The sequence below is a fragment of the Macaca fascicularis genome, chromosome X (genome assembly GCF_037993035.2).
Source record: "Macaca fascicularis isolate 582-1 chromosome X, T2T-MFA8v1.1".
Lineage (NCBI taxonomy): Eukaryota > Metazoa > Chordata > Mammalia > Primates > Cercopithecidae > Macaca > Macaca fascicularis.
The window spans coordinates 9,806,004-9,831,202 of NC_088395.1; the positions used below are offsets into that span (position 1 = coordinate 9,806,004).

At 48.6% G+C, this 25,199-nt stretch overlaps 1 protein-coding gene across 2 annotated transcripts in view; it reads left to right on the forward strand.

The window, feature by feature from the left end:
- Window positions 1-25,199, forward strand: part of WWC3 (WWC family member 3) — a 129,298-nt gene extending 104,099 nt beyond the window's left edge. For both annotated transcript variants that reach the window (XM_045383708.2, XM_074029361.1), the window contains 12 exons: window positions 3,322-3,442; window positions 4,990-5,064; window positions 5,743-5,829; window positions 6,795-6,987; window positions 8,548-8,721; window positions 9,136-9,287; window positions 10,524-10,689; window positions 15,189-15,353; window positions 17,388-17,480; window positions 19,412-19,639; window positions 20,118-20,245; window positions 22,132-25,199. In XM_045383708.2, coding sequence (XP_045239643.2) covers window positions 3,322-3,442; window positions 4,990-5,064; window positions 5,743-5,829; window positions 6,795-6,987; window positions 8,548-8,721; window positions 9,136-9,287; window positions 10,524-10,689; window positions 15,189-15,353; window positions 17,388-17,480; window positions 19,412-19,639; window positions 20,118-20,245; window positions 22,132-22,198 — 1,649 coding nt within the window. In that variant the 3' untranslated portion in view covers window positions 22,199-25,199. The remainder of the gene's footprint in view (window positions 1-3,321; window positions 3,443-4,989; window positions 5,065-5,742; window positions 5,830-6,794; window positions 6,988-8,547; window positions 8,722-9,135; window positions 9,288-10,523; window positions 10,690-15,188; window positions 15,354-17,387; window positions 17,481-19,411; window positions 19,640-20,117; window positions 20,246-22,131) is intronic.

Consider the following 25,199-nt stretch of genomic DNA (forward strand, 5'->3'; position numbering starts at 1 on the left):
TGCTTTGTTCCTCTTTATAACCACAGATTGATTGCTCCATGTTTTTTCCATTCAGTCAAAAAATAAATATCCAATTAGGACTTTTTTCTTAGTCTCCCTCCTCTCTCCCACCACCTTCTCCTTAAGGGATTGAGATTCCAGAATGTCAGTCTAGTTAGGCATAAAATCTGCACAAGGCCCAAGGGCCACTTTGGGCCAGAGGAGAGACAGAATGGGAGGGAGAAGGGCTGACTTAATTTCACATCCTAATTTCTTTATTTTTCTTTCGCTTTTCCTTGGCAGATGCTATAATGGTTGAAACTTCTTAGATTGGGAATTATTTGCTTACGTGTGTAGACACTGCCATCTCGTGGTGGAGTCATAGCGCATTAGTGATTATTTCTTGTGTTACACTGCCATCTTGTGGCGGAATCTTATATGACACTGCCGATAAATTCTTGACTGACACTGCCATCTGGTGGTTGATTCTTATATGACATCGGTGGTGGATTCTTGGGCGACACTGCCGCCTAGCGGTACCTTTTATGATATTGCCACCTGGTGGTGGTTTTATATATTACGTATATTACATTGTTCCAAGGACACATTAATTTGTGTCCTTAGAAACTTGAAATGAGGGCCGGATTGGGTAGCCAGCCTCAGGCATGGACACAGGGGGGCCCCTCGCCTCCCCTGCCCCATCATGTATCAGCTGTGCTTGGAACATTGCGGTCTAAGTTTGGCCCCAGCAAGTCTTAGTAAGACAAAATTTTTGTAAGCTAAAAAATCAAATTGTCCAAACTTGCAAACCAGCCTCTGAATGATTTTTTCCTTGCGTTTTCAATCAATCAGAGGAAACAGAAGGCAGGTCAGAGGAGTGGGGCAATACACTGTGATCTTTCATACTATTTACGTTTTTGTTGCAGTTTTGTCTTCCCTGGATTTTAAAAGTCAAATGTGTTGTGATTATGAAATACTTAGCTATTGTTATCTACCCATTAGTATTTGCTAATCAAAACCCGTAAAAATCTTGACTTTGCTCATCTATTTATTGATGCTTTTATGATATTGATACTCCGTTTAATGTTGTTGGCTTAGATTCTCCAGTGTTTTCACTTTGTGCTTTTTTTTTTTTAATCTCTTCTCATGCGGCTCGACAGAAGTGCTCACTGTAAGTGGCCTTGGGAGTCCCCTCGCTCAGCGTTGTTGCTCAGGCCCCAGGCACAGCTTTGTGCTGTGAATGGATGTGTTCAGGATGGCTGGGGTGTGGCCAAGGAGGGTTATCTTATAGCTGCGCTTCAACACAACTTAGCAATTGGCTTTATCGTTATCTCACTGTTAATATTCATGGCGGCTACTAAAGCTGTTTAAGAACTTTCCTAGAAGCTTTCACTGTTCATTCCCTGTATGTGTTTGTTTCTGGAATGTAATGGTGTTCATTGCTGTCATATGCCACCTGGCAGCTTTGCTATGCTGTGGTTTTTACTATATTTTCTTCCTTTTTACCAAGCAGTGTTCACATCCTTGGCTCTTACTGTCTGTCTGTCTTGAATGATGAAAAGGGAGTAAAGAGATTTTTCACATGAACATGGGGAAGATTTGACCCTTGTCTCCCTAGCACTGCTCCTGAGGGTCCACCTCTGTGCCTTGAAGCCCTAGGGCAGGCATCCAGGGTGTGGAGCGTGGAGTCTGTGCTTTTTCTCAGCCGGGGCAGTTGCCGATGGGACTTGCTCCTGGCAATTCCTACTTCCACCTACCTTGTGGGTCCGGTGACTCAGCCTGGGCTTCGAGGATTAGCTCCTTCATTTCTTTCCTCTCTGCATTGACTTCTATGGCATGATGAGAGGGAAACATGGCCAGACTTGTGCCCTGGGCTGGGGTGGTTGCAGGTGCTTAGGCTCGTTACCTGGTGCCGTTTCCTTGCAGGCATCTACAGTTGGGTCTGAGGACCTCATGTGTCAGCGTGGGAATGCAAATGGTAGTGGTGGTTTCCTTTGCTTGGGATTGATGCAGTGGATGGGGGGGCTTCCATTTGCAGTTGAGGGCCAGGTGTTTGGGTTCTTCCATGTGGCAGGGATAAAGAGGAGAGCTGGCCTCTGGAGTCCTGAGCTGTCTGAGAGGCAGTGCCTCTGGCCACCCCAGGATGGAGGCCGGCTTCCAGCCCTGGCTGATGGGGGAGAAGCAGCAGATTCCCCAGATGTGGTATGGCAGACCTTTGTAAGTTTCACTTGGCCTCCACTTGACCTTGCGAGGCCAAAGGCCACAGCCCCATGTGTTCCATGTGCTGTTGAACGTGTTTGTGTTTCATTGGTATGGATGATAATTTGGTTGAAAGGAGAGATGGTCACCAGTGGACTCAGTTTAGGAAGGCACAGAGGTCAACACTTTCCGTTTCTAGAACTTAGCCAAAGAAAAGTGTGGAGATGGAAGCGGGGGCTGGCTTTGAGTGGTGGTGGAGTGCCCAGCCGGGGCTTCCAGTTCCGTTCCGTGTTCCAGCCGAGCACACCTGCCAGAAAACAGACTCTGGGCTCACAGTTACATTTAGCGCAGGAAGATTATATACCCGTTTGTATTGGTTTTGTTAAAAGGAACTTACTGCTCTGAGGAAATGGGTAGAAACGGCTGATGAAATGTTAAAAGGAAACATTTCAATGGCTATTTTTGGCTCTTGAGTAAAATAGATGTGAAAGATAAAATTAAGCAGCCCAGGAATAGTAGCATGCTAACCCAGAAGGGCGGCTGGGAAGGCTCCTGCCTGAGGTCACTGAGACAGCCAGGCTTGAGCCCCAGCTTCCTCCCCCGGGGCCACAGGCCTCCCAGGTGGCGTTTTCAGAGGATGAGTGTGGGTTCAACTGTGTCCTCTGCTTTGAAGGTTGCTAATTTTTCTAGGGTTTATTTGGATAATTAAAATGTTTTTTCCTGAGTATAAAAGCAGTATTTGTTGTGTGAAACATGGGAAATACCCGACAGGGTAAAGAAGGCAGTGAAAACCATGACCTCTTGGCGAGCGCTACTGCTGTTCCCATCGGGCGAATGCTGCTTTCCTGTCTCGTGAGCGTGAGCGGCTTTCGGAAAGCGCCATTTGAGGGGCTTATCATTATCATCTTATGTTCTGTGTGCTCATGAAGGGGGTGGAAATAGATTTATGAATCCAAGAGGTAGCCAGAAGTTCATTTCTTCAATTTTCCAATATGAAAAACGACTAGAGCGCAGCATGTCTCTGTGTGTGCGTGTCCCGGCGAGTCTCTGGAACACTCAGTGACGTAGTGTGTGCTCCAGCGTCAAGGACCCTGGTCCCTGGTGCTGTTATTTCCTGACCCTGTGTGTGTCCCTTACTTGCAGCAGTGACTCTTCGAGAAGACAGTGCCAAGAGGTTGGAGAGGAGGGCACGCCGCATCTCCGCATGCCTGTCGGATTATTCACTAGCCAGCGACAGTGGGGTGTTTGAACCTCTAACCAAAAGGTGTGAAGCCAGTCTTACTATTTCCTTCTTCCTACGCAGAATCACATGTGTTACTGGCAATCACAAAAAGATTCCGTACCGAAACTTTCTTTTTTTTTTTTTTTCCGAAACTTTCATACATTGACACTTTATTTGTCCAGGGGCAGAATATTTTTCTAGCTTCTTCACCTTTGGGTGGTTGGGTTTTAGAAAGAAGTCTTTCTCCCTGACCCTCGGGGCCTAAGGCTTGGGTCTGATGGAGCTCAAAAAGGAGAATCAGTGTATGGGAGAGCCCTGCTTTGCCGGAAAGAACATTCATTCATTAGAAATGAATTTCCTCCCTCCCTCCCTTCTTGTTTTCTTAGCTATAGGAATGGTTTCACAATGACACAGCACCTTTTGGAATTCCATGCTTTATTTTGATCGGGCATCTTTGATGTCATTATTTTTTCATACAATTTAAGTCTCCAGTATCTAGAAGACAGTTCACTTAAAGTTAATTTTTGAACATTTCCCCAAGTATCACATGTGGTTTTGAAAGGTGTGCAAAGTTACTTTCTTCTTTTATTTGTCGTTCGTTTGTTTGCTTGAGACAGGCTCTTGCTGTGGCCCAGGCTGGAGTGCAGCGGTGCAATCATAGCTCGCTGCAGCCTCCAACTCCTGGGCTCAAGCAGTTCTCCCACTTCAGCCCCACAGGTATCTGGGATTACAGGCATACACCACCGTGCCTGGCTAATTTTTATATTTTTAGTAGAGATGGGGTTTCATCATGTTGCCCAGGCTGGTCTTGAACTCCTGAGCTCAAGTGATTGGCCCACCTCTGCCTCCCCGAAGTGTTGGGATTATAGATCTACTCCTCCACACTTGGCTAATTTTTGTATTTTTAATAGAGACAGAGTTTCACCATGTTGGCCAGGCTGGTCTTGAACTCCTGGCTTCAAGTGATCCACCCGCCTCAGCCTCCCAAAGTGCTGGGATTACAGACATGAGCCATCATGCCCAGCTGCAAAGTTATTTTCCTAAAACAAGAACAACATAAAAAAGAAATAGGCTGGGCACAGTGGCTCACGCCTTTAATCCCAGCACTTTGGGAGGCTGAGGTGGGTGGATCACCTGAGGTCAGAAGTTCAAGACCAGCCTGACCAACATGGTGAAGCCCTGCCTCTACTAAAAATACAAAAATTAGCTGGGCGTGGTGGCGGGTGCCTGTAATCCCAGCTACTGGGGAGGCTGAGGCAGGAGAATTGCTTGAGCCCAGCAGGCAGAGGTTGCAATGAGCCGAGATTGCGCCAGTGCACTCCAGCCTGGGCCACAGAGCCAGACTCTGTCTCAGAAACAAAACAAAATAAAACAACAACAACAAAAAACCCAGCAGTTTGTAGGCAGGTACCCAGTAAGATGCCTCATGGATTCTGGGGGCCTGCCCTGTTCCTTCAGACACATTATGACCTCATTGACTTACGTCACAACTTAATAAAGCCCTCTTTTAGCATGAGAGAGCTTCTGCAGAATCTGTAGCGATCGGTTCCCTCTGGAATGAAGTTGGTTGCATTTACCCCTGTGTTCAGGAACGAAGATGCCGAGGAGCCTGCCTACGGAGACACGGCCAGTAATGGAGACCCCCAGATCCACGTAGGACTCCTGTGAGTACAGACCCTAGCCTGTTGCCCCTCAGGCTGGGCTGGAGACCGGGTCCACCCCATGGCTCCCACCTGCACACACAGGGCTGGAGGGACCTTTGTTACCCCAGGTCTCAGGTGAGGGGACAGACGTGGCAGGAAGGAGTGACGGGGAAAGGTGGCTCCACTGTTGTCTTCCAACACGGAGATGCACAGCTGGGAGCTGCCACTTCCTGAAGCCGGGGGCTCTGGCAGAGTGCGGCCTTCGGGGACGGTTGTGCCTGTGCCTGCCGGGGCTTGATTCTGCTCACTGCAGCACGGGTAGCAGGCTCCCTCCCTCACCCTCAAGGAAGTAATCTGCTGGTTGGCAGGACAACAATTCTTGGTTTCTAATTAGAGTGTCAATAAAGGCAGTGACTGCGAGGTGCCCCTGAGGGAGACAGGTGTTTGGGTCCCAGCCATTTCCTTTGCTCACTCTTTTCACTGCAGTCCAGGGCTCCTCCACCCAGCATGGTTGGCATTTGGTCATTGTTTGTTGCGGGGACTGTGCTGTACCTGGGCTTTACCCACTAGGTGCAGATGTGCCCTGGGGATAGGGTGGGGCAGAACCCCAGGCAGTAGATGGCCACTGCTGCGGTTGAGTCAGAAGGATGGTTTCACTGGGAGGCACCTGCCGTCCGTGACTCACGTCTGGTTTCCTAGGCGCGACAGCGGCAACGAGTGTCTCCTCGTGCACGTGCTGCAGCTGAAGAACCCAGCGGGGCTGGCGGTGAAGGAGGACTGCAAAGTGTAAGCCAGGCCCCAGGGCGCTGGCCAGCTGGCCACATGGCTGAGGAGGGAAAAGACAGTTTGGGAGCCTGAATTTCCAGGAAAACACCAGGAAGTGTCTGTCTGAGGTGTAAAGTCTTCAGAAGAATCTAGTGAATGATTTGAGGCCGGTGCAGGTGCTGGTGCCAGTGCCCAGCTAGTGTGTGCCGTGTTGGCGCAGAGGGGCCTTTTGCATTCTCCTGGTGCTGGGGACGGGGTTGCTGATGCTGTCGTGCTCTTCTCTGTGATCTTGAGAGACCTCTGGCTGGGACCAGGGCGTCCTTGACGGAGCGGGGAGGAGAAAATAGGCGTCGGGAGCAGCTAGTGCCTTTGGCCTCAGTCGTGGGGCCGCTGCCTCTCTGAGCTCCATGGCTCCAGATGGGGGCCTGATGGAGGGTCCCACTTACCCAAGCAGGTGACCATGCCTGTAATGGTCTGTTCAGGGCACAGGGTGGGCCCCCTTTGGCGAGTGTTCTAAAGGCCTTAGGACCCCTGAGTGTGAGCAGCTGGGGGCTTGGCTGGGGTTTGGCCACCCCAGTGACCTCTGCAGTGCTCACAGATGGCTCAGCCCCTCCCATGTGCCAGACTTGGGGCAGGGAGGGTGGGAAACACGGGCTACCCCATGGGTGATGGACTGAGAAAGCAATGGGGGAGCCGTGCAGAAAGAGCTGAGGGGCAATTCCCAAAAAGATGGGGAGCAGCAGGGCCTGGAAGCGTCCGCTGCTTCAGTCCTGGCTTGGAAGGCATCCTCCTTGTGGGGGACTTCCCCTATCCCTGGGGTACATCGGTCTATGCTTAGTTGAGAAAGGAACTTTTTGCAAAGGACTCTGAGACTGTAGCTACAGGTGGGGGCTCTGCGCGCATCGTGTAGGTCGTGCCTGCTCTGGGCCCGAGGCATCTGTGAGCGCCGCCTGCACGTGCTCTTCCCTCCCCCATTCTATTTGCAGCCACATCCGTGTCTATTTGCCACCACTGGACTTGGGCACGCCCAACACTTACTGCTCCAAGGCTCTGGAGTTCCAGGTGCCGCTGGTGTTCAATGAAGTGTTCAGAATCCCCGTGCACTCCAGCGCATTGACACTGAAGTCACTTCAGTTATACGTGTGTTCGGTGACTCCGCAGCTGCAGGAAGAACTGCTGGTATGGCGCCAGGCGCTCCGCCCGCCCCCGGCCTCCTTCCTTCCTTTGTGTTTCAGTCAGCCGGTCTTTTTTGTGTGTGTATCTTTCTTTCCCTTCTTTCTCTTGTACTCTTTTGTGATAATTTCTTAGTTTTTGTCTGTCTTTGCCTTTTGGCCTCCCTCTCTCTCTTCTGCCTCTGTCTCTGGTTCCCTCACTCCTTTCCCCTCTGCCATCCTTCCTTTCTCCCGTGGTGGGTTGCTTAGAAGTTGTGATCTTCTTAAGTATTTCTGCGGCTGGAAATACAAACAGGGATGATCCAACCAGTGATCTTGTCAAGTACGTTGTACTTTAAATGCGTCCTCTCAGCTAGTACTCACAAACCCTGTGGGATGCCTTTGCGTCAGCCCCATCTTCAGTCCAGGGAACAAAGTAGGGTTGACAGATTTAGCAAATTAAAATACAAGACAGTCAGCTAAATTCAAATTTCAAGTAAATTATGGATGTTCTTTAAAGCGTAAGTATTTCCCATGCGGTGTTTAAGACTCACAGGGAAACCCTGTGTTGTTTATTTGAAGTGCAGATTCACCGGGGTGCCCTGCATGTTACCTGGCAACCCTGGGACGAGGCCTCAGGAGAATCCGCAGTTTGTCCTCAGTATTCCAGCCATCCAGGGCCCATGCCAGGGTTGGAAGCCAGGGTGGATTCCTTCCATGGCCGGAGTGTTCTCCCTTGGTCCTCTCCCCTCAGCGGCACAATTAGGGCATGTAGAGTTCAGCAGTCGTTTCTTATTTCAGAAATTCCTCAGCAAATCTGCCTCATCAGGGCAGTAGAGCTGTGAGCCTGGCCCAGAACTCCGGGTTGCCCATTCTTTGCCCTGTCTGTTCCCTTCCCAGCACTTTCTGATTGGGTGGAACAGACGACCAGGGAGCCACCCATTAGACTCCTCTGCAGTTGCTTTCATTGTGCTGCAGTCCTTTAAGTAACCCCGTCTCTACTACAAATACAAAAAATAGCCGCGTGTGGTGGCACAGACTTATAATCCTAACTACTCGGGAGGCTGAGGCGGGGAAATCTGTTGAACCAGGGAGGTGGAGGTTGCAGTGAGCTGAGATCGCACCACTGTCCTACAGCCTGGGCAACAGGGTGAGACTCCATCTCTCTCTCTCTCTCTCTCTCTCACACACACACACACACACACACACACACACACACATACACACACACACAAAGATTGAAGGGTGAAGTGAATTTTTTTGAGACCGGGTCTCTGTTGCCCAGGCTGGAATGCAGTGGTATGATTTCAGCTCACCGCAGCCTCCTAAGTAGATGGGGCCACAGTGGTACATCATCATGCCTGGCTGATTTTTAAATTTTTTGTAGAGGCGAGTCTTGCTCTTTTGCCCAGGCTGGTCTCGAACTCCTGGGCTCAAACAATCCTCCCACCTCGGCCTCCCAAATCCCATGCCTGGAATTACAGGCATGAGCCACCTGCCCTGCCTTAACTGAATATTTTAAAGGACTCTAGTCATTATGGTGAAATCATTCAGTGCCTGTTCTGACGTTTCTTTAACACCCCTGCAGGGCATTGCTCAGATTAACCTGGCTGACTATGACAGTTTGAGTGAGATGCAGCTGCGCTGGCATTCCGTCCAGGTGTTCACCAGCTCTGAGCCGTCGAGGACGCGGGAGCCTGGGTGTGCGGGAGACAGCTCCGCCCGGGATCCTGCACACGCCACCTCCATCTCCGGCAAAACGGTACTTGGGCCTGCTCTAAGGAGCTGATTGCTGCTGCCTTCATGACCCTGAGACTGACTTTGTCTTCGGGAAGTCATTTCTTAGAAGTGTCTTTGTAGATGTGAGTCAGTATAGTGAGGTAAAGGAGTAGTTTCCATACGGCCATTGCATGAGAATTTTTTTTTTAATGCAAACGTGTTCATGGTACACATGGTCATGGGTGGTACATGGGTGGTACACTGGCTACTTTTAAATAGGAGCCCTCAGAGCTGCAGAAAAAGGCTACATGAATGCCTCCACCACAGACCTAGCTAGGGTGAGTTTCTTCTCACGGAAGGACAGCAGAGTGGCCTCCTACCTGTGCCATGTGGACACCTGCTGTGTACGCAGGGTCTGCTGGCCTGAGCTGTCCTCACGCACCCCCTCCTCCTGCAGGATGCGGTGACAGTGCTCCTGGCCAGAACCACGGCACAGCTGCAGGCGGTGGAGAGGGAGCTGGCCGAGGAGCGGGCCAAGCTGGAGTACACGGAGGAGGAGGTCCTGGAGATGGAGCGCAAGGAGGAGCAGACCGAGGCTGTATCTGAACGGTAAGCGCTAGTTCAGCGGGCAGGCTCCGGCTCGTGCCCTCCCTGGAAAGGAGCATGGGTGCCCCGTGGTCAGAAGGCTCGTGAAAACTGTCGTGGGAAGCACATTTTCTCTGGGGAGACAGCCAGTGTGCCAGGCAGCGTAGCTGTCTCTGAGATGCACTTGCTTTCCTCAGCCATGCCTCCATAGAAGGTGCTGGGCAATCGTTAGGCACCACTGCCCAGAAGTTGATTCTGGAGGGAATTGAGTGCTGGTCTGGATGAGGGCAGCTCCCTGAACTCTCTCTGCTGACTCTCACGTGTGCTTTTCACCTTTTCCTTCTGTCTGTCCTGGAGTTTCTCGTCAAGAGTGGGGCTGTTGAAGTACTGCCCTCTCCCAGGATTGGATACAGTAAGGTCCCTTAAAGCTGTTGGATTTTTTTCTTTTTTAACAGCTTTATTGAGATACAGTCTACCTCCCATACAGTTCACCCATTTAAAGTGCACAGTTAGGTGGTTTTTAGGACTGAATGGGCACAGTCAATTTTACAGCATTTTATTTTCATCACACCCTCTGTGCCTATCCCTAGCCAAATGCGCTCCCAGGTTCCCCTCTGATTCCCTGCAACTACAAACCTGCCCTCTGTGTCTATGGACCTGCCGCTCTGGACACTTCCTACAAAGGAGGTCATGCGGTGTCCCTTTCTGCTTCACCTGTTGGTGAATCCTTGGCCCCGTGGAGACCTGCATGTGATAGATGAATGATTCCGGTGAAGGGGCGCCTCTGGTGCCCTGGCTTGTGTTCGTCGTCTCTGGAGGTGCTGTACATATTGCTGCACTTCCACATTTTTCTATAAAGTGCACCATCTTTCCAGGGCTTCCTGCTGCTTCCCGATGGCTTTCCCTGAGCTTAGTTTACAGAGGAGTTTATTTTGGGGAGCGATAGTGCATGCAGAGGGGAAGGTGTTGTGTTCAGGGATGGACAGGAGTTGGGAGGGGTTTGGGGCTGAGTGGTGCAGTTTTCTGGAATCTTCAGTGGCTGCCACTGGTGATAGAGAAAGCCCCTCTTAAGGAAAGTCCTTCAAGAGCCATCTTCCCTGGAAGACAGAAGCACCCTTTTACTTTATGAGAGACGCAACAGTCTTCAATCATTGGAAAGAAATAGGTTTTATTGCATTACCTCTACTACTGTGCTCTAAGAGTAGCATGAAATACATCCTGTTTGGTGACCATTTGGGCTTCTGCCATGTCCGCCTTCAGGAGTTGGCAAGCAGACTCGGTGGATAGCGGCTGTAGCAACTGCACCCAGACCAGCCCTCCGTACCCAGAGCCCTGTTGCGTGGGTATCGACTCCATCCTGGGCCACCCATTTGCTGCTCAGGCAGGGCCTTACAGCCCAGAGAAATTTCAGCCCTCACCTCTTAAGGTAAGTAGAAAACATAGGGGATTTTCCGGAGCCCCTCACCCCCAACATTTTGCCATATGTACTGCCCTGGAAGGAGAGGCTGTGTGCCCCCAAATTCTTCGTGGGAAGTGTGAGGGTATGGGGGAAGATGCACCAAAGGCAAGCAGAGCCGGGGCTCCTGGGGAGGAGAGCCACATGGCTGACCTGCACACACACCCAGTGGCCCGGGTGTTGGGCACAGGAGAATGTCGTGGTATAGGATGGACACTGCTGTTGGATTTGAGGGCCACAGCTAAGGCTGGGTTTACTGTGAGCTGAGGAAAAGAAGTGAATGGCCTCAGATCTGTAAAGGGCTTGAATAGGCACAGCTAATCCATTCCCACCTTCAGGGACAAACGAGGCTCCGGGGGGTTCATGAGTCCCACAGGTTTTGGACATTTGTAGTTCCTCTTCCCCTTTTGTGAAATGTAGAATAGTGCTGTCCTTTTGCCCCTTCTGCTCATCTGCCTCTAGCTGTACAGTCACCCTGTCTTTAGGGGAGAAGTCTCATGTTTACAGCGCCTGTGAAGTCAGGGAAGACACTGTCAATGCTGTTTCGAAACTTGGTTTCCCCACTGTTCAGCTCACAAAAGTATTTTATCACCCTCACGCCCCTGCTCTCACCCAGAAGCACAAAGTGAAATCTGCCCCTGGCAGCTTCCCAAGCTGTAACCCACAGCAGGTTCCTAGTTGTTGTTTTGGACCAGGTTGCTGGTCATGGCCCTTGTCCAACTTTCTGAGATCTCAAAAAGCAGCAGCCCAAGCCAGGGTGAGTGGCCGTGGGAGGGTTATTTGGTGTTTCCCCTTCCCTCAACTTTTAGTTTTGAAAAAGCGAAATCTGTGGAGAAGTTGCTAGAATAATGCAACAAATACCTATACACCTCACCTAGATCCCACAGTTGTTAGTTCTTCACCGCATTTGCATTCTCCCTTTCTGTGTGGGCATCACAGATACAACATTAGTATAGTGGGTGAATAGGAAAAGAAAAAAAAAGCAAACAAACTCCCACCCTCGAGAGGGAGACGCCAGAGGAGACATCGCTAGCGTTCGCTCCTGTCAGAGAGCAAGGGGGCTTCTGGAGAATGCAATGGCAGGAAAGCGGGCAGACACCTGTAGAGAGGTTTGCAGTTTTAGAAAGGGTTCACATTTAGAAAATGTCAGGATGATAAAAGGGTACAACTGCTATGGAAAACAGTATGGTGGTTCTTCAAAACATTAAAAATAGAACCACCATAGGATCCCGCAGTCCCGCTTCTGGGTATATCTGGGTGTATATCTAGAAGAATTGAAAGGATCTTGAAGAAATAATGTGCACACGCATGTTCGTAGCAGCAGCATTATTCACAGTAGCCAAGAGGTGGAAGCAACTAAAGTGTCCATCATGGATGAGTGGATAAAGAAAACGTGGTCTATCCATGCAATAGAATATTAATCAACCTTAAAATGGAAGGAAATTCTGTCATGCTGCAACGTGGATGAGCTTTGAGGACTCATGCTGAGTGAATAAGCCAGTGTGAATATTTATTTAGTCTTCAACTCTTTGAGTTGCATGTCTCCTGGCATACAACTCCTAAAATCCTTAGAATCTGAAAGAAAATCTTTTTAGGTGCTAATGAATTGACTGGTGGCTGGTTAGAAAAGCACAAAAAGACAAATACCATCATGAGGTTCCTGGAGTAGTGAAATTCACAGGGCCGAAAAGCAGAATGGTGGCTGCCAGGAGCTTGGATGGGGTGTAGGGCTGTAGAACGGAGCTGGGGTCCGTTCGCCTGGTGCAGTAAAACCACGTGTCTGCACGAAGGTGTTTTGCAGGGGTAGAAAGAGGGTGTTTATTTGCAGGCGCCAAGCAAGGAGATTTGGGCAGCTCACACTTAAGACCCGGCCTTCCAATGCCTTGCAGGGAAGGGTTTTTAAAGGCAGAGGTAAATTTCAGGAAAGCAGAAGTCACAGGCAAAATCCTAAACCAATCTATGGAGGTTACACATTGCTTTTGGCCTAGAAGGATAGCATATCTTGATGTGGGGGCTTACAGGATGTAGGTGGATTCAAAGATTTTCTGATTGCAATTGGTTCAGGAGGCAAAGCTTTGTCTGAAAATTTGGGGTCAGCAGAAAAGATAGTTAGCTCTGACTTGTGGGTGTGACTCCCTGCAGACCTCTCAGGAAGAGATTCAGAATAAAGAGCAAGGGTCAGAGTACAGGCCTTAGCTCCACCTTATGTGAGTTCTGTGCCAGCAGGTCCCTTTGGTGGGGGTCTGGGTTTCTGAAAGACAATCAGGCACATAGGTTAACATGTCTTTGGTTTCTCTTTTGGTTTTCTTTTCTTCTCTTTGGTTTTCTTTTCTTCTCTTTTCTCTCTTCTCTCCTCTCTTCTCTTCTTTCTTTTCTTTTTTGAGATGGAGTCTCACTCTGTCCCCCAGGCTGCAGTGCAGTGGCGTGATCTCAGCTCACTACAACCTCCGCCTCTTGGGTTCAAGCAATTCTCATGGCTCAGCCTCCCAAGTAGCTGGGATTACTGGCGCCCATCGCCCTGCCCAGCTGACTTTTTTTTTTTTTTTTGTAGTAGAGATGGAGTTTCATCATGTTGGCCAGGCTGGTCTCAAACCCCTGGCCTCAAGTGATCCACCTGTCTTGGTCTCCCAAACTGGTGGGATTACGGGTGTGAGCCACCACGCCTGGCCAAGATGTCTTTAGTTTCTCTAGGGAACCAAACATCCCCAGACTCTAACTTGCTTGGCTATTGTTTTAGGCTACTATTACCTTCTTGCTTATCAAGTTACTTACTTACATCTCAGGGATAGCAAGGTACCTGGAATTTCCTTTGAAAGAAATGGATTTTCCTTTATGTCCATGCTCGGGAGGTCTGCAGGCCCCTAAAACGGGGTCTCTCCTCTGTCTCGGGAATGGGAATGGGGAGTTGTTGTTTAGTGGAGAGGGCAGAGTTTCAGCTTCACAAGATAAACAAGTTCTGGAGATCTGTTGCACAACAATGTGAATAGACGCCACTGAACTGTGCCTGTACAAATGGTTAATATGGTAAATTTTGTTGTGTGGTTTTTTTCCCACAATTTTTTGTGTCAGGTGTGGGAGCAGCCGGTGTGTGTTGTGGGGTGGTGCTGAGGATGAAGGGAGTGAAGTGGCCAGATCGTGCAGGGCCCACTCAGGACCCTGCCTTTTCTCTAAGGGCATGAGAAGCTGGTGGGTTTTGAGCTCAGTGGCCACATGATCTGACTGAAGCTTTTTCGTTAGTGTTTTCTAAAATTTATTGATTTGAAGTTCACATAAAGGGAAGCATTTTAAAGTGTATGCGTCAGTGGCATTTGGTCCACAGTGTTGCTCACCCGCCACCTCTATTTAGTTTCCTGATGGAAACATCGCCCCAGAGTAAAACCCGTCCCCATTGAGCAGTCACTCCCATTCCCCCTTCCCCCAGCCACCTGCAGCTACCAAAATCTGCTTTCTGGTTATGGATTTACCTCTTCTGGATGTTTCCAGAAGTGGAATCATATACTATGTGGCCTTTGGTGCATGGTTTCTTTCACTCAGCACAATATTTTCAAGGTTTATTTACATTTTAGCGTGTATAAAAACTTCATTGGTTTTTATGGCTGAATACTATTTCCTTGTGTGGAAAAGACCACATTTTGTTGATCCATTGATCTGTCAATGGACATTTGGGATGTTTCCACCTTTGGCCTAGTCAGTTTTCCTGGCATGTCCCTGGTTGCCATGTTGAGAATAGATCGAAGGGCAGAGAGGTGTGGAATTGGGAAGATCACTGAGGCATCTACTGCACTCATCTGGGCATGAGATGATGGCGACTCAGGTGAAGGGTTGCTGACAAGCACTCAAAACCCACTTGATGGCCGGGCGCGGTGGCTCAAGCCTGTAATCCCAGCACTTTGGGAGGCCGAGACGGGTGGATCACGAGGTCAGGAGATCGAGACCATCCTGGCTAACACAATGAAACCCCGTCTCTACTAAAAAATACAAAAAACTAGCCGGGCGAGGTGGCGGGCGCCTGTAGTCCCAGCTACTTGGGAGGCTGAGGCAGGAGAATGGCGTGAATCCGGGAGGCAGAGCTTGCAGTGAGCTGAGATCCGGCCACTGCACTCCAGCCTGGGCGACAGAGCAAGACTCCGTCTCAAAAACAAACAAACAAACAAACAAACAAAAAAACCACTTGATGTTGAACACAGAGCCAGCAGGGATCGCTCTTGGACCAGATATGGGGTGTGCAAAAGAGATCAGGAGTCCGGGATGACCCTAATATTCTTCGCATGAACAAATGGAAAGTTGAGATCCCTGTGAGAGGAGGGGCTGGGGTGGGGTTGGGGGGATATCAGCCTTTCCATTGTGGACATGCCACGTGTGAAACTCCAGCTAAATCCTGAATGGAGAAGTGAAAGACATGGTTGTTCCTGTAAGTTTATTGCTCACGTTACGAAAGAAGCCATGGTCACGAGTGAACCACTCCCTAGGTTGATAAGGAAACCAACACAGAAGATCTCTTTCCGGAAGAAGCAGCCAGCCTCCTGAAGGAGCGGCCCAGCCGCCGGGCCCGAGGGTCACCTTTTGTTCGGAGTGGCACGATTGTCCGTTCCCAGACCTTCTCGCCTGGAGCACGAAGCCAGTATGTTTGCAGAGTAAGTTGGAATTCCTTTGTCACCTGTCTGGAATGTTTTCTCTTCCGTCCCCTTTGTGATGTTTGTTTTTTTTTTTCCTGCTGTTTATACTGAGAGGCATATGTATTTGCACCAATGATACCAATCCACGCACTGCGAACTTTACAGGTACGCGGTGATGACATCAGTGCTGTGATCTCCCCACATGCCTTACCATGCTTATCTAACTCTGGATTTGTTCAGGATTCAAATTCATCTCTTCCCCCAGTTTTCAGTGTTGTGTATGTACTGACCTGTGGGCAACAAGCAGAGCGAATCATTTCTACCTCAGCGTAAAGAACAAGTGGAAGCCGGGGTTCTCTTGAATGGGTTGAGCTGGAGGAGCCGGGAACCTGAGTGGCTTGGAGCCCTGTGGGGCAGCCAGGTCTCTGGGTCAGAGGGTGGGTGGTCCTGGCAGAAGGACAGTGGGTTCTCACTCACCCACATGTAAATTCCCAACCTGCAGATGAGTGGGAGACACTCAGCAGTTCTCAGCCATGGCTGCGCCTTGCAGTCAAATCACGGGGAGGGGGGGAATTCAACAGATCCTGGTACCCACATAGCACCCCAGAGATTTGCCATTGGTCACAGGTAAGGCCTGGGCATCAGAACTTCCGGAAGCACCCAGATGCTTCTAGCATGTCACACAAGGCTGAGAACCCCAAGGTGGGTGGAGGGAAGACTCGAGCCAGTGTGGTCAATGAAGGTAGAACAGAGTAATAGTGCCAGCATGGACTTGTACAGAAAGGGCTTTTAAGGATGGTGGCTCATGACACAGTGACCTGGAGGGGCCGTTTGGTTGAGAACCATGACCCTTCCTGCACCTCTGAATTGAGGCTGTTGAAGAAGGCATCTGCCCTGGAGGTGCTGGCTCCATGAGGGCAGAGCCAAGGCAGATCTTCGGAGAGGGAAGGACCTGAGACCCTCGAAGGAGATGTTGCAAACACTGTGGGAGGGGGCCTAGGTGGCCAAAACGCCCTCTCAGCCATGTTGGTGAGACCTGCCGCTGTTGTCCCATTGGTCCAAAGTGTCCCTGCTGGCAACTGCCCCGGATGGTGCCGGGTCCAGTCTGGGCCCTCCCACTCGTCATGCTTCAGCCCCATGGAGGCTGATGCTCAAGCGCTTGGCTGGACGTTCTAGATGGAAGGCCACACTCACTGTCCTCCTTGTTCCAGGCTCCTGCCAAGTCACCAACGTGCCGGCTGGAGGGGCTGCTTATTGAGGGGGGAAGGGTGCAAGCAGGTAGTGCTTTGCTTACCCAGAGGAAAAGCTCTGTGTGCTTGCGTAACAGCTGTACTTACTGGCAATGCTTCTGGATGCTTCGCTGTTCTGTATGTTTGTATGAATGCCGTGCAGGTGTGCTGCCAGGCCGTTGCACTTCCTGAGTAGGTTTACTGGCGTGGAAAATAAGGCCATGAAGGCAGGGATGTTGGATTTCTCAGAGTCACACTGATCCTGAGGTGACACCCTGCCACCAAATGAAGGCTGTAATGACTTGACTCCCATAAAGATGACATTCTTTACTTTCCTGTTTAAAAGTACACCCTGTCCTTTGATGAGCACAGCTGCAGTTGGCAATGTTGGCTTGTGCTACTACCAGGAGTGAGTCTCTTTTGGAAGTCATTTTCCCCAGCTATTGCCAAAGCCACAAATACAGCACATGAGAAAGACTGAGGAAAAGTGAACCATGCTGAGGGCAGTGCTGGCCTTCGTGGGGCCTGTATAGGGCACGAAATGGCATTGGTATGGATCACATGGAGATTTTGTTGGCTCAGTTAGCCTGGAAACTGGGGGAGGGTTTCATTTGCTTGTTTTTGTTTTGTTTTGTTTTTTCATTTTAGCAGAAACTCTTGTTTAAATTGAAACCCAAAGACCTCCAAGCACCAATAATCATAAGTGCACTTGAGGGCCTGTGAAGAGGATGAAAATAATCCATTCTGAGACTCTGAGTACACACAGAGAATGAACTGTGCGTTGCTGAGAAATTGTTTCTGAACATCATTCTTTTTGGTACAGCTTTATCGTAGTGACAGCGACAGTTCAACGCTGCCCCGGAAGTCCCCCTTTATCCGAAACACTTTGGAAAGACGAACCCTTCGCTATAAGCAGGTGTGTGCCCTGTAAACAAATATGGAATCTGTGCTTGCCCTGCGAGTGATTTTTACAAGCCTTAAAAGGTAATATTTAAGGTCATGTAAATGAAAAGGTAGTATTTGTATTTCTTGTTTACTTAACAGATGTAATGTCATAATGTTGCTAATATTTCTTAAGATAGTATCATGGTTTCAGATAATCCATGATCTTTACATTCTTCAGTATAATAAATAACCATTTCTATATAATAGGCTCTTTTCTCTTTTTTTGACAGGAGAATATATATAGTTTAGAAAAGTTGAGTTTTTCAACATATTACCTTTCTGGGCAGGGATCGTTTGAAAATATATATAGTGTGTGTGTGTGTTTGTGTGTGTAGAGAGGAAGAGAGACGGAAACACAAAAAACCCCTGATTTCCATGTGGCAGTTGTGCTCTACCACGTAGAAGAGTGGCTGCTGACTGGGAAGAAAAAGAAAGTTTATAATTTGGGCCAGGCGCAGAGGCTCACGCCTATAATCCCAGCACTTTGGGAGGCTGAGGCGGGCGGATCACCTGAGGTCAGGAGTTCGAGACCAGCCTGTCCAAAATGGTGAAACCCTGTCTCTACTAAAAATACGAAAATTAGCCAGGCATGGCAGCACGTGCCTGTAATCTCAGCTACTCAGAAGGCTGAGGCAGGAGAATTGCATGAACCCGGGAGGGCGGAGGTTGCAGTGAGCTTAGATCACGCCACTGCACTCCAACCTGGGAGACAGAGCAAGACTCCATCTCAAAAAAAAAACCAAAAAACAAAAGCAAAGTGCATAATTTGGCTGTAGAAGTGTCTCACAGCAGCACCGCTGCTGGCATTTCAGACAGGCTCATTCTTTGCTGTAGGGGCTGCCCCGTGCACTATAGGATGTTGAGCAGCGTCCCTGGGCTCCACCCACCAGATGCCAGTAACACCCCATCACACACACAGCAGTTGTGACACCCAAAATGTCCACAGACATTGCCAGCTGTCCTCCGGGGGACCAGATTCTCCTGGTTGAGAACCATGAAGCTCTGCTGGGAATTCAGCAGTGCTTTTAAATAATTTATATTAAGTTACAACCCATATTTGCATTTAAATTCTGTGCATGTGCAAAATAGTGTTGTGTGTGTAAAAAGCATGCCGTGACTCAGGCCACTGACCCTTGGTGATTGGCAAATGGATTTGTGGTTTTGCTGCGGTGACTGCTCTCTCAGGGTTCTGTTTCCCGTTGGATGGGAAGTACAGTTCGGCAGACAAGTCTTTTCCCTGTCGGGGCTTTCCTGAACATAGGTATGTTTGCTTACTTGAGGCTTATATGGGGAGGAAGCTTTGGAAAGCTTGCATGTGTGTGTCTGCGTGTTTGCGTGGGTGTGTGTATACTTTTTCTTTTAAACAACAAGTGCTCATGTGGTTCATAACATACTTTCTTTCCCGTTGTACAGTGGATCATTAAGATTTTTCCATGTCCATATATTTTTTCAACTTGTTACAATGGCTACATTTTATACTGGCCTTGTAATTTATTTGATGTTTCCTGCTGTTATAGACTTACGGTTTTTTTCTGTCATAAACCTTAATGGGACCACTTTTGCATGTCAACAGTTATGCCTTTCAGATGCAAGTTTGCTTTAGACATATATATATTCTCAAATGGCCCTTCAGAAAGATTGTGCCCTTTTTTGATCCTGCCAGCCCCATGTAAGAGCATCTGTTGCTGCACGCTTCTGCCAATACATAGGTCATCATTAAAGAAAAACAATTTGCCGTTACTAACCTTGATGCTGAACTAGAGGTTTACATTACTCTTGCCCACATCTGTGTTTTTTAACCTTGGGCGTGCTTAGAGAAATACATGTGCCTGACTTGTCTCCTATTGTGGAAGAACCTTCTAGAAGGCCTGAGTGAGGGCTCACAGCTGGTGTCTCTTGCAGTCATGCAGGTCTTCCCTGGCTGAGCTCATGGCCCGCACCTCCCTGGACTTGGAGCTGGATCTCCAGGCGTCAAGAACACGGCAGAGGCAGCTGAATGAGGAGCTCTGTGCCCTCCGTGAGCTGCGGCAGCGGTTGGAGGACGCCCAGCTCCGCGGCCAGACCGACCTCCCACCCTGGGTGCTTCGGGACGAGCGGCTCCGTGGCCTGCTGCGGGAGGCCGAGCGGCAGGTGGGGTCCCCTGTGGTCAGCTCCCGCCTGCACCTCACTGCTCCCTGCTCCAGGCTGTGAAGGGAGCCTCCCAGACATGGAGGTGGTCCCTGAAGTGCCCCACCACTGGGCTCTCAGAGCCCCTTCTCCCTCTGTGGCCTGCGAGGATGGCGTCTGTGTGGCTCCTGCGTCCACCTGGAGGCTGCGGGTGCTGGAGGAAGGGTCACGGGCCCTCTCCACCTTGTGGGGGAACATTCTGGGTCCCTAGTTGTCAGGCCTGACTCCAGCCACCCCTGGCCTCTGTCTCCTAGGAGGAATTCCTTGGGGGGTTGGGGGGAGTGTGGGTGAGGTAGTCCTTACTCCCTCCTGGGTCGCACCTCACTGACTGTGGTTGGTTCTTCTGGGCTGCAGGGCTGGCAGTGACTTACTCATTCTTCCTTAAAAAAAAAAAAAAAAAAATCAATAAAATCACCTTGTTGGTCCAATGTTGCTGTTCCAGACAAGACAGACCAAACTTGACTACCGTCATGAGCAGGCAGCTGAGAAGATGCTGAAGAAGGCCTCCAAGGAGATCTACCAGCTGCGTGGGCAGAGCCACAAAGAGCCCATCCAAGTGCAGACCTTTAGGTATGGCAGAGGCGCAGCAAGACTGGCCCCTTAGTCCTGCTTCCTCCTTACTGTCGTGCCTTTGGCATGGTAGAAAGTACAGTGAGTCTGTTTTTGTTTTTCTTTTGAGACAGTCTCACTCTGTCACCCAGGCTGGAGTGCAGTGGCGCGATCTCATCTCACTGCACCCTCTGCCCCCTGGGCTCAAACAAGTCTCATGCTTCAACCTCCCGAGTAGCTGGGATTACAGATGCGTGCTACCATGCCCGGCTAATTTTTAAATTTTAGTAGACTGGGTTTTGCCATGTTGCCCAGGCTGATCTCAAACTCCTGACCTCAAATGATTCACCTGCCTCGGCCTCCCAAAGTGCTGGGATTACAGGCGTGAGCCCCTGCGTCCAGCCCCATGAGTCTTTAAAACCCATGGAAAGTCGAGAACAAAACAGGAATCCACTGCAGCCAGTAGTGTATTTTCATGTTTTTATCCTGATCTTTTTTCCCTACAGTTTTTTTTTCATGCCACTTCTAATCATAATGTGGGTTCAATTTTGCATTTAGCATTTTTAAAATTAAAATATTCCATGTTGCTGTATAATCTGCTATCTTGTAATGTCTCATCTAATAGTTTACTCAACCACTATATTTTATAACATGCTGCTCATCTTCAAATGTTGGCTATTGTAAATAACAGTGATAAACATACACATACATATATGTCCCCCCAACCCCAGACAGGGTCTCACTCTGTCACCCAGGCTGGAGTGTGGTGGCTCAGTCATGGCTCATTACAGCCTTGACCTCCCAGGCTCAAGTGATCCTCCCACCTCACCCTCTCAAGTAGCTGGGACTGTAGGTGGCACATGCCACCATGCCCTGCTCATTTTTGTAGAGATGGGGTCTCACTGTGTTGCCCAGGCTGATCTCAAACTCCTGAGCTCAAGTGATCCACCTGCCTCAGCTGACCAAAGTTCTAGGATTACAGGCATGAGCCACTGCACCCGACCACCTTTGCTTTTTCAATTAACTTTTGATTAAGGCAAAATGTATCTGCAGGAAAGCTGTATATCATACACACATGGTCCAGTGAATTGTTACAAACTCGTCCTAAGAATCGATCATTATCAGCGCCCCCAGATCCCACACTAGAGTAACCACCACCTTGAATTCTAATAGTATCGATTGGTTTTGTCTGTTTTGTTTTTGCTGAGGGGATTTTTACAGATATATCAATATTCTTTTGTGTCTGTGGAAAAATTAAGTTGAAATTCACATAACGTAAAATGACCATCTTACACTTCAGCCTTTGGTGCATTCACAATGTTATGCAACCACCCCCTCTGTCTAGTTCCAGAACATTTTTACCACCCCAAAAGTAAACCCTATACCCATTAAGCAGTCACTCCCCCTTCTCCCTCCCCTAGCTCTGTCTCTAGGGATTTGCCTTTCTGACTGTTTCATAGGAATGGGATCATATCTTACGTGGACTTTTGTGTCTGGCTTCTTTCCCACAGCTGAGGGTTTTCGAGGTTCATCCATGTCGTAGCCTATGTGTCAGTGTGTCCTTCCTTGTTAAGGGTGAATAAAATGTGTCTGACTTTTAGCCCTAATTTTTGTATACATTAAATATTCACATAGTTTTCACTTTTTCATTCATTTGTTAATACGACAGGTATTTCCTGAGCACCTAATATACACCAGGCATTGTCCTAGGCACCCGAGATGAAGAAACCCCTGCCCTTACGGTTCTTCAGAATTCACATTTGGAGACTCTGTATACAAGCACATGTGTTGTTGGGGACTTAAATTCAGTTTGTTGTATGAATAAGAAAAGCCATGATTGATATGAGAGCCACCAGCTTTCCGTGTCTTCATATCAGCTACTGACGTGTAATTCTCTCCGGTCCCAGGGAGAAGATAGCATTCTTCACAAGGCCAAGGATCAACATACCTCCTCTCCCAGCCGACGACGTCTGATGGAGTGCATTGTGCACATGAAGTATTTATCCGCCTGTTTTATTTTCATGAAGTTCTTAGACTAGCTGAATTTGTCTTTAAAATATTTGTGCAAAGCTATTAATATACACATTTTGTAAAAAAAAAAAAAAACACGTATATCTATTCATATATATTTTATAATAGTGACGGCAACAGGGCTTGGTTTTTCCTTGTTGTGAAATCGACATCTCTGAAGACAGGTTATTTTATAAAAGATCAATTATCATGTTAAGAATGTACAGTTTTTATGCTGTTTTATTTGACTTAAAGGCTGGAAGACAGAAACGAAGTGAGTTCAGGCAAATTCACTGTATTGTAATTTATTTATAGTACTTTTTTTTCCTTGAAGGAAAATACTGACTTTAAGATGTATTTTAAGACTGAAATTTTGTTCTTTAGTACTTTTCATGCAGTAGAATGGAACTTGGGGCTGGTTTTGTTTTTGACACCTGAAATGCAAACACTATGTGCTAAATTTGTCACGTATCATATGTGCATTTACCATGTATATTGTACACGTTCACTCCCTTGATGTCATGTTAAAATGTCCCCTGCAGTGATTCAGTCGTGACTCAGAAGCATGTGTGTGTTGCAGAGGTCAGTCTCCGGCGTGGGCTGCACGCCAACCGCTCATTTCTGTATTGTCTTCGGATACATCTCTCTGTGCTCAGCGTGAGTCTGAAGCAGGCGCCAGAGCCTCTGGTGTATGGGGCTTCAGCCTGCTTGCTTGTGGTGGCCGTCTGTGGGTCTTCAGCCTGCCTGTCCGTGGTGGCTGTCCATGCTGCCCGCCTCCCCCCACCCTGCCCTGTCCGACTGTAACAGACCAGGAAGGTGGCGGAGGAACTCCTGCCACGCCACTGTGTCATGAAGGAAAGTGAAAGGGAACGAGGAAGTAGGAACGCCCACGCTCATTGACTCCGTGGATGAATATAGCAGTTAGGACATAGACACCATCACCTTTGAAGGTGCTTGTTTGGGGGAGGAAAGGACATACGGGTAACTAGAACTACCCAGCGAGTCGTCCAGAGGAGAGGATTGGGTTTGAGTCAGAAGGCTCCCTGTACTGGAGTCGACCCACTATTCCTCAAGAAATCTTAGAACTAGCTTGTGAGGAAAAACATTTTTTAATGTAATAAAAATATGCCATTATTCTTTGAAATGCCAAATGATATAAATATTTTGCCTAATACATATTTATTATAGATGAAATGCATTCTTCTCAATGAGGCCTCGATTTGAGTCAATGGGGTGGGCCACAGGAAATGTCAGAGGAACCAGAACTCAGAACTCTTCCTCCTGGACCTTTCTTCCCTTCCCTTGGAGATACCCCTTTGAATCAGGCCTCTCTCTTCTCATCAGTCTGTAGCTTCCCCCCTTGTATAACCTGCTTTCCTTTTTACATTTATTAAAAGTGGATTTTGTAAAAGCATTTCATTGACACGCGACCTATCACGGACAATGGAATTCGTCAGTGGTGGTAAGACTGCAATCCTGATGCTTTTCACACTTCTTGTCTCTTGCTATGTATTTCTGCCTCTAGCCTTGCATGTTTTGCCTTTTTTTTTTTTTTTTTCTTTTTGGCCAATTCCTTTTTACATGTGCCCACAACAGAGGTGGGGAGACACGGAGCACCCTGGGTCCTTCCCAGTGCTGCTGGGCAGGCCCTGTCTCCAGGCCCCAGCTGTTGAAACTTCGAAGGGCAACAAACAACCATCCACACTGCCAGACCCTAGGCTGTTCAGGGCTGCAGCTCATTTCCACCTCGGCCCCAGGACACCGAGCCTGTGCCCCACAAGGATCTCTCTAAATGGGAGGGATTGAGGCTACTTTTCTGCCAACCCCTGCTAAGTAGTTGTGTGGGGAAACCCACTGTGTCAGTGCAGGAAGCCCCAGACAAATGTTTTCAAATAAATTTCACTGCCCAGCCTGCACAGATTTCCATTTGAAGTACTTCCCTTCCACCCTGACACCCAAAGGGTTTTTTTTTTTTTTTTTTTTTTTTTTTTTTTTTTTTTAAGAGACAGGGTCTTGCTTTGTTGCCCAGGCTGGAGTGCAGTGATGTGATCATAGCTCACTGCAGCCTCAACCTCCTGGGCTCAGGTGACCCTCCTGCCTCACCCTCCCAAAGTTCTGAGATTATAGGCATGAGCCACTGTGCCTAGCCTATTTTGATTTTTTTCTTAGAGTCAAGGTCTTGCTCTGTTGTCCAGGCTGATCTTGGACTTGCAAGCCACCATGCCTGGCTGGGTTTTTTACAAATAGAATCTCACTGATAGCCCGCAAGAAACAGATGCCGCCCCTGCTTCCATATCAGTTCAAGGAGCCCTCGTGTTTGCCACCTTTCCTTTGAACTTCCCCCTGCCTCCCTGCCTGTGTCTGCTTTTGCAGCTCAATGCAGCCATGACAAGGAAAGAAAAGACAAAGGCAGGCCAGAGAGCTGGGCAGTTCTCTGCAGATGCAGATGCAGGCAGTGGAGGTGGCCCGAGCAGGCAGAAGGACACCAAGCGCCCTATGCTGCTTGTCATTCATGACGTGGTCTTGGAGCTTCTGACTAGTTCAGACTGCCACGCCAACCCCAGAAAATACCCCACATGCCAGAAAAGTGAAGTCCTATGAGCTGAAGGGGTGTTTCCATCTATGTTTCAATCTCTCCATCTACCAGGCCTCACGATAGAAAAAAAAACCAAAACGCTGCCAGGTTTTAGGAGCAGTTCTGGTCTCAAAACCATCAGGATCCTGCCACCAGGGTTCTTTTGAAATAGTACCACACGTAAAAGGGAATTTGGCTTTCATTTCATCTAATCATTGAATTGTCAGGCTTTGATTGATAATTGTAGAAATAAGTAGCCTTCTGTTGTGGGAATAAGTTATAATCAGTATTCATCTCTTTGTTTTTTGTCACTGTTTTCTCTCTAATTGTGTCATTTGTACTGTTTGAGAAATATTTCTTCTATAAAATTAAACTAACCTGCCTTAAGAA